Source organism: Apostichopus japonicus, chromosome 9 (assembly GCF_037975245.1).
Source record: "Apostichopus japonicus isolate 1M-3 chromosome 9, ASM3797524v1, whole genome shotgun sequence".
Lineage (NCBI taxonomy): Eukaryota > Metazoa > Echinodermata > Holothuroidea > Aspidochirotida > Stichopodidae > Apostichopus > Apostichopus japonicus.
The window spans coordinates 25,376,402-25,390,044 of record NC_092569.1 but is presented as its reverse complement, the minus strand read 5'-3'; the positions used below and the strand labels follow the sequence as shown (position 1 = coordinate 25,390,044).

General features: G+C 38.8%; 1 protein-coding gene across 3 annotated transcripts in view; it reads left to right on the top strand.

Annotated features, from left to right (window-relative positions):
• Window positions 1–226: 226 nt before the first annotated feature.
• The window catches only part of LOC139974128 (uncharacterized), a 99,854-nt gene continuing 86,437 nt past the window's right edge, over window positions 227–13,643 (top strand). The window contains exons 1-5 of one of the 3 annotated variants that reach the window (XM_071981066.1): window positions 227–472; window positions 3,258–3,455; window positions 4,172–6,328; window positions 6,874–7,032; window positions 8,002–12,440. In XM_071981066.1, coding sequence (XP_071837167.1) covers window positions 4,196–6,328; window positions 6,874–7,032; window positions 8,002–8,262 — 2,553 coding nt within the window. In that variant the 5' untranslated portion in view covers window positions 227–472; window positions 3,258–3,455; window positions 4,172–4,195 and the 3' untranslated portion in view covers window positions 8,263–12,440. Of the gene's footprint in view, window positions 473–1,293; window positions 3,090–3,257; window positions 3,456–4,171; window positions 6,329–6,873; window positions 7,033–8,001; window positions 12,441–13,643 lie in introns of those variants that run through there. The other 2 variants (XM_071981067.1, XM_071981065.1) reach the window with 2 other exon arrangements.

Below are 13,643 nucleotides of genomic sequence, written 5' to 3'. Positions count from 1 at the left end.
TGCGTGAATGTGGTTTGTCATGTAGTAGCAAATAAAACCAGTGACAATATCATTTTCATAAATTCGGATTTATTTCATTTAGAAGAGCTATAAGTAACAGAAAAAGCCATAGTACATTATAACGTATAATTGATTGCACTACTACGCACGATGGCAGGTAGTTCAATGTATTCCATTCAAATTTCGAAACTGGGTATTTTCGTATTCTATACATAGCACAGTAATGACTTCACTATATATGAGGAAACGGCGCAATGGGTTGGACGGTTTAACATTTAAATCTCTTCACTTAAACGTGACTGTCATACACACTTCAATCAGGTTTTCAATCATTACGAACACTGATTAAACATAATAGTATATTCTCTGTTATTTAAAATATCACCTCAAGTTTCGGAAAGGTGGCAACAGACGGAGAACTTGGTGTGATAAAAGCCCTAATGTTTAGAATGATCTGCTTGCATTCAGAAAGGTATGTACGGTATTATGTCTGCACCAGGCACTGCTCACATTGTAACTGCGTACTATAACAAGTACAAACTAAGTCTGTGTATATAGCCACACCTACAATATTAAAAATTGTCTATTTTGTCTAATTTATGGATTTACATATGTTAATATGTAATCGGAGTTATGTGACAATTGAGTTAGGAAGTTATTACTAATGTTTAGGCTGCTACTTAGAAGAAATACCTTATATAGTCTTACGTTATTGTGTATTGCCGATAATGTAAACAATTCTGTAGTTATAGTTAAATACAGGCAACAACGTATAGGCAACAGTTTACTGAATGTGAGTTCGTATCTTAATGCTAAGTCGAGTGGCAGTCTCAATGACATCACAACATGCGTGCGGAGGAGGGGGCGCGGTGGTGTAAAGACCGGAGTGCACTAGGAGGATAAGTAGAATAACTCTCTGTGTAAGTGCGTACCTTGTTAAGGGTGCTTCAGAACTCAAAAGTACAGTGTAACACAATAGGCGACATCGTGCATACTGCTGTGAATATTATTGGTGCCATGCCACCTCCCCACCCCCTCCTCTTTCCCTTGCAGTGAATATTAGTGATGCAATGCTACCCCATGTCAATTCATAATTCATAAGTAATTCATCAGGGTAAAAAAATATGGCAAATGTTTGCAAATATCATTAAATGAAATAACCTAATGTCAGCAACCGACCATATGATCCGTAAAGGAGTTATGATGCAGTCACTTGAATTTTTCAAACGACATCATCAAACAACAGCAAAATAATTGATGTCTTTTTTAACGGAGTAGATATAAATTATTATACTCTCATGTATATGCTTATGTCAATGTAGCAACGAGTTACCAGTAAACTACGTTTCTATGTAGCTGTGAGTCTTACCTATTTACAATAACTTAGGTAATGATGAACACAGCGTTTACTCACATATTTTGTCTATTGACTTTAAACTGTAGTCATTTCACAGATGGGAGAAGTAAACCAGATGCTGTATTCTTGTACTATGACCTAACTAACGAGCTGAGCACCATATACAGAGACAACGATGCTTTAAATGATAACTGTGCCGATCAATACCGCGCAAATGGAAAGCCATTTTAGCAATTATTCATCAATTACAGATATCTCGAATTCATTTTCGGATATCTCGAACTCATTTCCAGATATATCGAATTCGTTTCTAGATATTAATTTTTGAAACGTATTTGAGATATCCGAAATTGACTTCGAGATATTAAGAATTCGATTTAGAGATATCCAAAATATAATTAGAGATATCAAGAATTCGCACAATGGTGGCACGTTGTGGTATACACGTACCTAAATTGATAGCAAACATGATACCCCTATCAAATATTACATTGCGAAGCAACAGTTTTGTCCAAGCTGATTTCCAAATCCTCCACTATGCGTTTTAACCCATATCGTTACTGTCACATGTGAGTAAATATCATCAAGTTTTAAGCTGCAGTGATATTTATGGTAATATTTGCATAAGATCTTCAACATAAAAACAAATACAAAGTACCTAGCAAGACAATATATAAGTTGTGGCGCAGTATAGGCAAAACCCTGAATAAATCGAGCAATATGATGATGGACCGCAATCCCAGAAGTCCATGTAACGTCCAATGAGAACGCACCAATGAACGAGTGGAAACATGAAAATGTTTACAACTGCGTCTGGTTATTTCTATACGCCCAGTGTTAAAAACTAATTTTGAACATGGTCCTGTTGACCAGTGGTTCAAACTCACAGAAAGTTGCCATCAAGACTCATATGTGCAATTGCCACTACGAGTACACAACACCCATAATAAGTAACATAAAAGCCAAAACAAGATATCATGTAGCTAACCAGAGTATACGACAGTATACAGGAGTTGCTCAATAGGGTAGTTCCATGGTAGCTATAAATAGTAGTAATGACGCAGGTGTAAAGCCGGTTTCAATCCAATATTTGATCGCCGTCGATTTATGTAAATGAACCCTTTATGTTTCCAACAACTTCAACGCACGCACTATTTAAACAAGGTGTTGGTTGTTTACAACTTATAATGGTTTAGTTAACCCACAGTGCATGAACTGATTCAATGGGGAATATGAATCTGTGTTGGCAATCTAAACGTGTGTCTTCCCACTCAACGTTTTTAGTTTACTAGTTTACTCTAAAAGCTTCGATAAGTAATGACTTCTAACTGGAAACCGTGCACCATCACATTTGATTAAAATTGTAAAGGTTACCAAAACTTGTGTTATGATTACTAATTGGAACCGATAAACCAAGTGGATATTTTGGAATATTCTGTTGCAAAGGTATATTCTTTCTGGCAGTCATATTGCGGGATTCTACATATGACTTTTTGAAATAAACAATTCTAGCTTTTGTATTTTTTTTTTGCACCGGAAAACTATGAAAAAAAGTTCCTATATACTTAACAAAGCATGCTAGCTAAAGAATAAAGATCAACGCTCCAGACAATTTCCATTAAATGACCGGTTACGTCCATTTTGGGACTCATCAGACGATAAGTAGGAATCGAACCCCGGATCTTGTGTCACGGAAAGAAGTCGGTATTTCACTACCGCATTGATTCTACTGGTATGTGACTGCGTATAAACTGGCTTTGTATTTATTATACAGAATGCAATCTTTTTGCTTTTGAATCTGACACTGAATACAAAATTACCCCTTTTTGTCGGCAAACTAAATTATGATTTATTTCAGGAGTGTTGATATTTGTTAATTAAATACATATTTGTTTTACAGTGGCGTAACCAGATTTTTTCACCTGGGGACTGAGGGTCAAACAATTCGAGTAGAAGGCAAGTTTTGCGCGAGACCAGTTCGATCATTTTAGGTTTATAAGCGATGTTAGCTTAGGTGACATTTGGTTTCCGCTAAAATATTCGGAAGTCCCCAGTCGGAACAGATCACTGGTCTGAAGTTCTGAGCAAGTTCTAAAACGTAAGTAAAAAGATTTTGTATACAACCTGTGTGATTGTTAACGTGCCCGAATGATACAGCTTATACCCTGAAGTGAAAGTGAGATTTGTAAACTTTCCTGAGGTACGTTTTGGAGAATAGGGCAACAAGTATGGTAAAAACTTTCTCGCGTACTGTATCAATGTGCTGTCCTGACTGTTTAAGAGCAGGGCATAGGTGTTCCGAACTTGCCACAAGTCTTCAAAGAAGACAAATATTTAATTAATCATTAAATAACGTTGAATTACGATTGAAAGTGGGTACGACTCCAGCTGGAGTTTGATGAAATATGTTCAGTGCATTTAAAGAGTTATACAGCAATGATAGAGAAAATAGTTAAGTTTCAAAATGACTCCTTCAGAAAAGAGACCGCATTCCCTTAACAAGATTTACTCATATTTAATCACAACATTCACTGTCCGCAACTTGAAGTAAATTGATCAAATATTGAGAGAGGAGTGGTATTCTGACCTCAAATGACCGTGAACATTCAATTCAGAAATGGCTTCTTTAATCTACAGTGCACTTTCATCGAATTCAAAATTCTATGATGCTAACGATAAGCGAAAGAGAATATTTAAGCACTGCGGAAAGTGCATTCCTGACATCTTTGTTGCCAAATATTTAGTGGGCACTCTGGCCAGTGGACCCTTCCTAAGTGCGTGATAACAATTACCAGTATATTTTTCAATTTTCAGTGTACTCGAGACAAAAGTGCAATTATGGATGATCCAGAATGGTGGAAGAAAAACCCATGTCCGCTACACCCAGACTGGGGTCTCCAGGATATCTCCGACCTTGATCATGCGAAACTGAAACTTCACATTGACCAAGATGAAAATGCTGAATGGGAGATGCCAATCGAGGTAAATATCTATCGAGCCGCTCTCGAGTACCTAGACGGGAAAGGTACTCTATATAATCGGTCGCGAGACAGTCCTACCGATGCTCTAGTTTTCTTACAGCAAGCCGAGGATATCGTCATTTCAGGCGAGTCGGAAGAAGCGATAACTGGATACAGCGTAGTTATTAACACATTTCGCATGTGGTTACGACGTGATCCTTCAGATGAGGCAACGTTAAAGAAGTTGGAAGAAAAGAAAAAACAGTTCCCTAAGTACGAAGCATACGTGACTATTGTTCATGCATATATACTTTCACGGTTAGGGCCAAGATGGAGAAAAAAAGCCATAGGTTTGTATGAAGATGCACTAAGTGATTTCCCTGAAAAACCCCAATGGTTATTTGGTTTAGCACTGATGATTGGAAGGGAGGCCCGACAACAGCGTGGAGTTAGAGGTTGGAGTTGTCCTTTACCTGAAGATATTAGGGATCTTTTTGAGAAGGAAAAAGATAACTTGGAGCAAGTGTTAAAGATCGATGCACAATACCATCTTGCAAGAGCATATTATGGTCAAGTATTGTTCAACTTGAACAGTGATTCTCCACAAGCAGAACGAGAATTTAAAGAGGCTTTACGATCGGATCCTAGTAATTGCAATATCCGTATTTTAGCAGCCAAATTCTATCGGCAAAAGGGTCCATTTTCAAAAGCAGAAAATATGTTGAGGAAACTGATCATAGACGTTGACCTAGCAGAGGTTCATGCCCAGTTAGGTTTTCTCTACCGTTCTCAATCATATCACGAAGTCGTGATGAAGAATTGTTCCGTGCTATATCAAAAGGCACTGGAATGTTTTCAGAATGCAGTAAAGGTAGATAGTTGTCATTATGCTGCTTTAGTAGGAATTGGTGAAATGCAGGCAAAGTTGGGTAATGACAAAGAAGCACGTAAGATATACCACGATCTGTTTATGAGTGATTTTAAAGACAAGCCTCATCAAGAATACAGCGAGTACAAAGCTCTTACATCAGCTATCAAGCTTAAGATCTTTACGCATCTTCAACACATTACTTTCTCTCACAGGATCATTCAACTTGCCGTGGGCTTAACAACTGATGGCGATCATATCATGACAGTCCCGCCTTCCTCTCTCGATAAGACTAACCATCGTTGTCTTACTACTTTAGAGAAATATAGCACGCGAAGTGGTGGAGATTCAAACGTGACTTGTCAAGCAAAACTTAAGTTTGCGAACGCAAATATGTTGCTAGGGAATATTGATGAAGCGCAAACACAATATGGAATGTTGTATGACGACAGTGCCTCGAAAGGTGAACCCCCACAAGTCGAGGTAATTTTTGGTCGAGGAAAGTGTTATCTGAGAAGTGGAATTCAGTCAAATGAAAGTGATTGCGAAGCATGGGCAACTGTAATCCAAATGGCAGAAGAGTTAAATGCCAGAAATTCAAGCATCCTCTCGGATGAATTATATGCAGATATTTATTTGGCTAAGGCAAAGTTTATCACTGGAGGAGAAACTGCGGAACTACTAAAGCGGGCCATTCAAAAGAACAGCCTAGAGGCGTGTTATATGTACATATCGCGGCAAGAACTGCAAGCAAACTTTTTCAACGACATCAGCATCCCTGAAACACTACAGGAGGTCAATAGGGTTTGTAGCGTTGGAAAACCATTGCACACTCAATTCACTGTTATACTTGATGATGGATCGAAAGTTGTCCATAACTTGACAACAAAGAAAAACTTTATTCAAACAGCAGTTGACAGAGTAGTCAACTATAACATTAACATTACACAAACCATCGAAAACGAGAGACTCCAAACAGTTGTGGACAAGCTGAGACAGTTACGCGAATACCGTATGAAGTATGAACTGGAGCTCCGTCGAAGTAGAGAAAACAAGGAGTGGGGAAAAGAGTATGATGAAAGGTTCCTTGATGTTGTAGAACATACAAAGCGACTTCTAGATAAGTGCATTTCAGCATGCCAGGTAAGACTGATTACAGTAACTGAGCAAATAGGGTTTAGACCAGAAGTAAGATAGGAGGGAGGGAGGGAGGGAGGGAGGGAGGGAGGGAGGGAGGGAGGGAGGGAGGGAGGGAGGGAGGGAGGGAGGGAGGGAGGGAGGGAGGGAGGGAGGGAGGGAGGGAGGGAGGGAGGGAGGGAGGGAGGGAGGGAGGGAGGGAGGGAGGGAGGGAGGGAGGGAGGGAGGGAGGGAGGGAGGGAGGGAGGGAGGGAGGGAGGGAGGGAGGGAGGGAGGGAGGGAGGGAGGGAGGGAGGGAGGGAGGGAGGGAGGGAGGGAGGGAGGGAGGGAGGGAGGGAGGGAGGGAGGGAGGGAGGGAGGGAGGGAGGGAGGGAGGGAGGGAGGGAGGGAGGGAGGGAGGGAGGGAGGGAGGGAGGGAGGGAGGGAGGGAGGGAGGGAGGGACGGACGGACGGACGGACGGACGGACGGACGGACGGATGAATCAGCTACAGTGTTCCACTGTTGAGCATGCATATTATATGATTTCAATTTTTTAACTTTGTATTGACAGGACCTCGTGATGGACAATCCACCTCGATTTTCGTTGTTTCAAGTAGTATTTGATGGCAAAACAGGGAACCTCGATAAGGAAAGGTGTACTAGGGAACTGACGTCATGGGCAAAAAAGAAAGTCAAATTGCCCGAATACCTACTGGACAAGATCGCTGAGGTACTTTAATACTTCCGTTAAAACTCAGATGTCATTTTAAGTGAAGGAATTTTTAATAAAATTCAACTTTAGAAGAAAATTTAAAACCTTATTGGCAATTATATTTGGAGTATTACACAGTTTTTCAATGACAAAACATTACTTGATTTTATTTCTTCGGTGATATCCGTAACTAAAGATGGCGAATGTGTGGGTGTGGGCGTATGTATGTGTTTGTGAACCTTTGTTTCAAGACACGATATCTCCAGAATTAAAACGTGAACAAATTTGATGCGCAGTACACGCATGCACGATTTAGGGTAGACGAAGTCTACTGTGTCTTAGTGAAATATAATTTGAAGTCACTATTTGTCGAAATGTGATAGCCATGTAAACATAAATACCAAGAAGGAGATCTCATATAGATCCCATATTTTAAATGTGGATGTATTATATCGAAAACCAGAAGCTGATAGTGTACGTGACAGGTCATTTAAAGTCACCCGAGGGACGCTTGGACCAATCTCATATTTGGTATTTTTTGATATTCTGAATATTAAAGATAAAGGAGCATGGCATTTAGGTTGTAGGGAATGAGGCCAAGACTCCTCACTGTAAGCCCAACATCGTTGAAAACGTTCTGTTCCAATGAATGTTATAAGCATTGTGTCTTCATAGATATTAGGAAGTATTAGGAAGAACTTTTCGGTTGTCCATGGGTTTTTTTTGGGGGGGGGGGGGCGGACAACACACCGGGGAGTATAGTCATGTAGGTACCTACAATGTGAGGGCGCTCCTGAGCGCCGTGACAGGCTCAGAATAAGCTGGCTACGCAGCTAGCCTGTGAAACTACAAATGTACATAAACTATATGAAACTTCAACTTTCAACGTCCAGTTATGAAGGTATCGTTCTCTTGCCCAGTAATGCAAATATTGTAACACACACGCGCACTACAATACTGAGACAGTCCATGTTCTTTCTTATTTAGATTCAACCAATGTACGACAAGAAAAATATGTGGCTGTGGGCAATTCATCATTTAGAAAATTGGCGTAAGCACAGTGCCGCACGTTGCGACATAGGGGAGACATTTACCATAGAAGTGGATTCTGATCCGGAATTTGCTACTCTTAAAACTGACGACATTGTCAAAGACAGCTGCAAAGGTGTGGTGAACCTGGTAGTGGATTTACTTAACACTTGTTGCGAGAAGTCCTCGGAAGCTTCAACAGTCGCTGGAGACGTATAGGTCATCCGGAAAGCAGTACAACGTGTTAGCAACATTACATATTACATATTTCCCGTATATGTATAAGCTCTGTTTGCATGTGTAGCATTACTTAGCTAGGCCTACATTAACGTAAGAGCCGACTGAAATGTGATATATTACTATATTACAGTGAAGCATTGTAAAGTAATAATCTCTTATTGAATATTTCAATGTTGGAAGGAAAACACTTTTTCAGTAACAACCAGCTGTTTATGAAGTAAAATGTTGCAGTTTCTTTTCCTGTGTTAGTTGTGAATTGTGTACTTTGGCATATGTGTATGTACGTTTGTAGAAGCAAGATAGCGGCAAGACTTACTCTGTTTTCTGCATCAACTAGAACGAATAGCATACAAGTGGTGACGTCGTGTCTTAATAAATTATAGTTCGTCCCCATTTTGTTATGTCCATTGTACTCTGTTAGGCAAAATATAAGAATTATTCTGTGAAATGGTTATATTACACCGTGATATCGTACATACACCGTAACACACGGCGATATCTTAACTCAGCTTCGATTATGTGATTGTGTTTATTTTATCAACTCTTAATTTCGGATCCAGTTTTAATCCTTGTCTACGACGATTGTATGTTTACTATTGTTGAAAAATAAATTATACAAATGTGCTCAGTGTCCACGGACTCACTTAATGTTACATATCAGTGCAGAAACTTTCTTCACATTTTGTATGACGTTTGTTTTTAATATAATAGGCCTACGTAAAAACTCTTCATTTTAACATTCTTTGTTTATAATCTACAGTTCTATCATTTAATATTTAAGCACAATTTACTTGGACGTGAGTACTTTTTTAATTTCTTTTCCCCCATTTTTCTTATTTTTTTATTGTGCAATTTGTGTGTATACATTCAGATACCGATTTAGAACTTGTTCATTGCTATCATATGTTTTTCCTTATTCTAAATTTCTGAGTTGCAAGGATTCCATTGAATACGGCAATAAATTAGACTTCCAGTCCAGCTTGGTCAGAGAAATCGGCAAGTCTTTATTTAAAGTAGCATTCCAGACTGCAATAATTTAGTGGTGACTCCTGAACAAAATTAAGACCAAAACGCATTCACTTTTTTCTTAACGTTTATGGCCTAAGAAATATCATAACTAAGCACAACACTTTTGTCACCTTTTACGTGCAGGCTATGTTCATTGCCGATCGTTCTGTGCATGATTAAGTCTACAAATACATACAACATGTATCTGGTTGCTACGGTTATTGAAGAACAATTTAAATTTGGGCAATACGTCGTTCTCGCTTTGAGCACTAATTTAAGTAAGATACATTTTTTTGTCATTAGAATTGTTACTATGTGTGGTTGTGTCACATTGCCTAGTAAACTCTATACATCACATAGTGGTTTAATTTCATACTTAGAATGTGGATACAGCTTAGTGAATACTTGAAAACCTGTTTGTTTTCTATGGCGGTCAAAGGTTATCTAGGGTAAAAAGTCTGTAAAACTTTGTGAACACTTTAACTTCAAAAGAAATGTTTAGTTGAACTAAATACATGGCAAGATCTACCGTAAACAGCACAGGAACGTTATCATTTTGCGGGGGTCAATGTCTGAAACCGTGTAAACTCGATAATTTCATAATTAAAACCTATATGTGAGCTTCATACGCGGTAAGTGGATCCCGTTTAAGATCTTTGTTGTTTCCGTTGATATCGAAGGTCCTTCGAGGTTACCATAAGAAAAAGTGTGACAACTTGTTTACGCAATAAATTCAATGGTAAAGCATGGATAAACTTTATGTGTGCATTTTCCATAGTCAGTGCAATGCCCTATTGGTTATTTCACCTATGAAAAAAGTCACCAATGAAAAAAGTCTACAAACCTTGTGAATTGAGAACTTCCAAATATGTAATATTTGATGAACTTTATAATAAGTGTGTTGGTGCAATTCAGTGGTGTCTAACACTTCTGTTACACCTCATTCGAAACTAGGTCAGATTACCGGCGTTAGACGTTTCTTTTTTGCGCGAGTCTTCACACCCTTTAAACTAAGTCTAACAAAATTCACTGTGATAGCCGACTTTATTTGTTTACGCCGCTGGTGGCTTTTCTTGTAACCACTTCGGGGCATGTATAAATGTTTGAGTCTTCTCTCAGATACGGTGGAAGTCCAAATGTAGATTTTCTAATAGTAGTGTAGCTGTGTCAGTTAATTAGCAAACCACAGGGATTGTTGTTTTCTATCCGTGTAGGCTCGCGTGTCTCTGTGTCTTACAAGAGAGACATTTCCGTTATTTTCACGCACCTAGCTCAGTGACGCACAGAGAGCTCACGTTAACTGAGGGTCTCTGGAAAGTGTCTGCCACTTAAGGCAAATTTTAGGTTCGACCTTTGAAAAAGTAATTTTACGTAAATCATTGATAAACATATCTGACGTGACTATCTTAATGTTTTTTGGGTTTTTTTTAAGAGTATAAACGTTGTGTAAGTGACATAACTAAGCCCGTAGTGATTATCATTGAGACAGCAGTTTGACAAGTCTCGCTTTCTTAGCATTTCTTAATCTAATACGAAATAAGTTTCAAGTGATCTGTCATTACTAACCGTAATCTTTGTGACAAATTTAGTTATTCTAAGCTTTAACGTAAAATATATGAGGACTAGGCTGGCTTTTCTGTCCACACAGCCTATATACAGTACTGTGCTCATATTATAACCTTGTCCTAGAAACAAATCTGAATATTTGGGGAATTGAGTTCTCTCTATAATTGGGAATGAATCCTTATAACGTAGGCTGTGTGACTGTATTCCAAGTTAAAAGACGTAAGATTTAGTTAATAACGCGCTGCATTCGTTTTTCGTTATTGACGCGGTTGCATTCGCTTTGCGTTATTGGCGGATCGTGTTCGTTTTGCGTTATTGACGCAATGTCATCATATTGCGTATTTAGTTCAGTTCGTCCAAATTGCGGCAATTATTGTACTAAACTAGTTATGTTAGGCCAAGATGAATACATATTACTCAGCTAACAGGCTATATGTATTAGTCTGTTTCTATTACGTAGTCCTACTCTACGCTTTTTCATTGATTCTTCACTTTGCTTGCATTAATTTGTTGAGACAAATCACTTTGAAAATGAGATGGCAAATAAGACCAAATAAAAGTTGAACTAATCAGACACTTAATGACCATTACTTTTAATTTAACTAGTATAAATAATAGTATTCTAATTTCTTGCAGCATAACACCCTCATAAGCCACCTCTCTTACCTCAACCCCTACCACACCGACCAGTCGATAATAATGGGGTTGCAAGACATTTGAGATTGGGGGAACACAAATATGAGAGCCACTTTGGGGGAGGGGGCGCAGAATAATAGTAATAATATGAGTACGGTCAATTAAGGGACCGGCCATTAGACCTCTGATGGGTCTCAGAACCTTTGCTGTTTCCAGAACTTAGGGATCATCTTCAAATCAAGAGCGTTTGTATAGACGTAAGGAGTTGTGCACCTTCCTGCCTACTTCACTTGACAATGACAAATTTTCATTTGGGGCACCAAGCGAAGGGAGCAAGGAAAAACTGTTTTGCCTGGGGGGGGGGCGGTTAGGCTTGGTTTGCTACTTTTGTCCCTTCACATCATATCACTTTTCCCCCCATTTCAACATAATTGAAAATTGTTAAAGGTTTGATGCGTATTGAATAATAAAATCACTGCACAATGTCCTTTAGAATGTGTTTTGTCATGTAGTAGCACATAAAGCCGGTGACAATACCATTTTCATAAATTCGGATTTATTTCATTTAGCCATAGTACATTAGAAACGTATGCTTGATTGCGCTTACTACGCATAGTTACATGATGACAGGCAGTTGATTGTATTTTTTGTCTGCTTACGAAACTGGGTATTTTCGTATTCTATATATAGCACAATAATGACGTCGATATATATGAGGAAACGGCGCACTGGATTAGACGGGTTAACACATAAATATCTTCACTAAATCTTGACTGCCATACACACTTCAATCAGGTTATCAATCGTTACGAACACTGATTAAATATAATAGTATATACTCTGTTATTTGAAATATCATCTCAAGTCTCGGAAATGGTGATAACAGACGGAGACATTGGCGTGTTAAAAACCCGAAAGTTAAGAATAGTTTGCTTACATTCAGAAAGGTATGTACGGTATTATGTCTGCACCAGGCACTGCTCACATTGTAACTGCATAATATAACGAGTAAAAAACGTAGTCTATGCATATATTCACACCTACTTCATTACAAATTGTCTATTTTGTCTAATTTATGGATTTACATATGTTAATATGTAATCGGAGTTAAGTGGCAATTGAGCTACACTGTAAAAACACCTGGGTCATTTTGTGTGACCCATCTGCTGAGTCAGCCATACTGTACCCAGAAATGGGTCGTATTGGTTGAGTTATTACGCAAGATTGTTTGAAATTGTGAAATAGCTCGATGAAAGTTTGACTTTTTGCACTGGGTCACTCTCAAAGACTTTTCTCATTGGTTAAGTTATGTCATGTGACCACTATCAGCGTTTTTGCATGACGCCTTTCGTAGACGACAGCTGAACACCGTCACACAAATCTACAAACCAAACGTAAATTCAGGACCAAGAAGGCAGTCTAAGTTGAATCAAAAACTTTGATGGGCTCTGAAAATGGACACGTTTGTTAGTTCCATCCTTGATGACTGGGGTTTGCCAATGTAAATACCAATATTCAAAGGTAAATATACGCCAAAGTATGCTGACTAGTTCAGGCCACAGGCGCTCGCAACGTTTATTAGTTAAATACTATATTATAGTATGCCATTGTAGATATGATGATAGGCTAGGCCTAAGTAACATGTTATTAGTGCTGCGAGCGCCGTGGTTCAGACAAGCCCTTAATTACCCTGATACAGTGATACTGATAGTGATACATAGATAGCTGTAATGTTAGACCTAACGTTTGGTCTTTGATAAAGCATAGGCCTAACCTCACTACGTAAGTTTAACTAAATATAACGTTAGAGGCTAAGACTAGTATAATGTTACTTGTTAATAGCTATCTTGCTGAACAGAGAGTTAACAGTGTGCTATTAAATGTAGTAAAACAGTAGCATAATCAGACTTTTTAGTGGGGGTGGGGGAGAGCTGAAGGGTAGCAAGGAGTCTGTGCAATGGGAGGGGGACAAGATATGGGGAAGGGGTGTAAGGGGAGGGATAAAATTCTTGTATTTAAGGGGTGGACAAGATGTAAAATGGTTCATCATTTCTATCATACTAATTTACTTGTATGTCAATTTGGGGCGGATGGGGTGACCAATTGGGGGCTTTTCCCCTACTGGTTATGCCACTGCAGTAAAATATGAT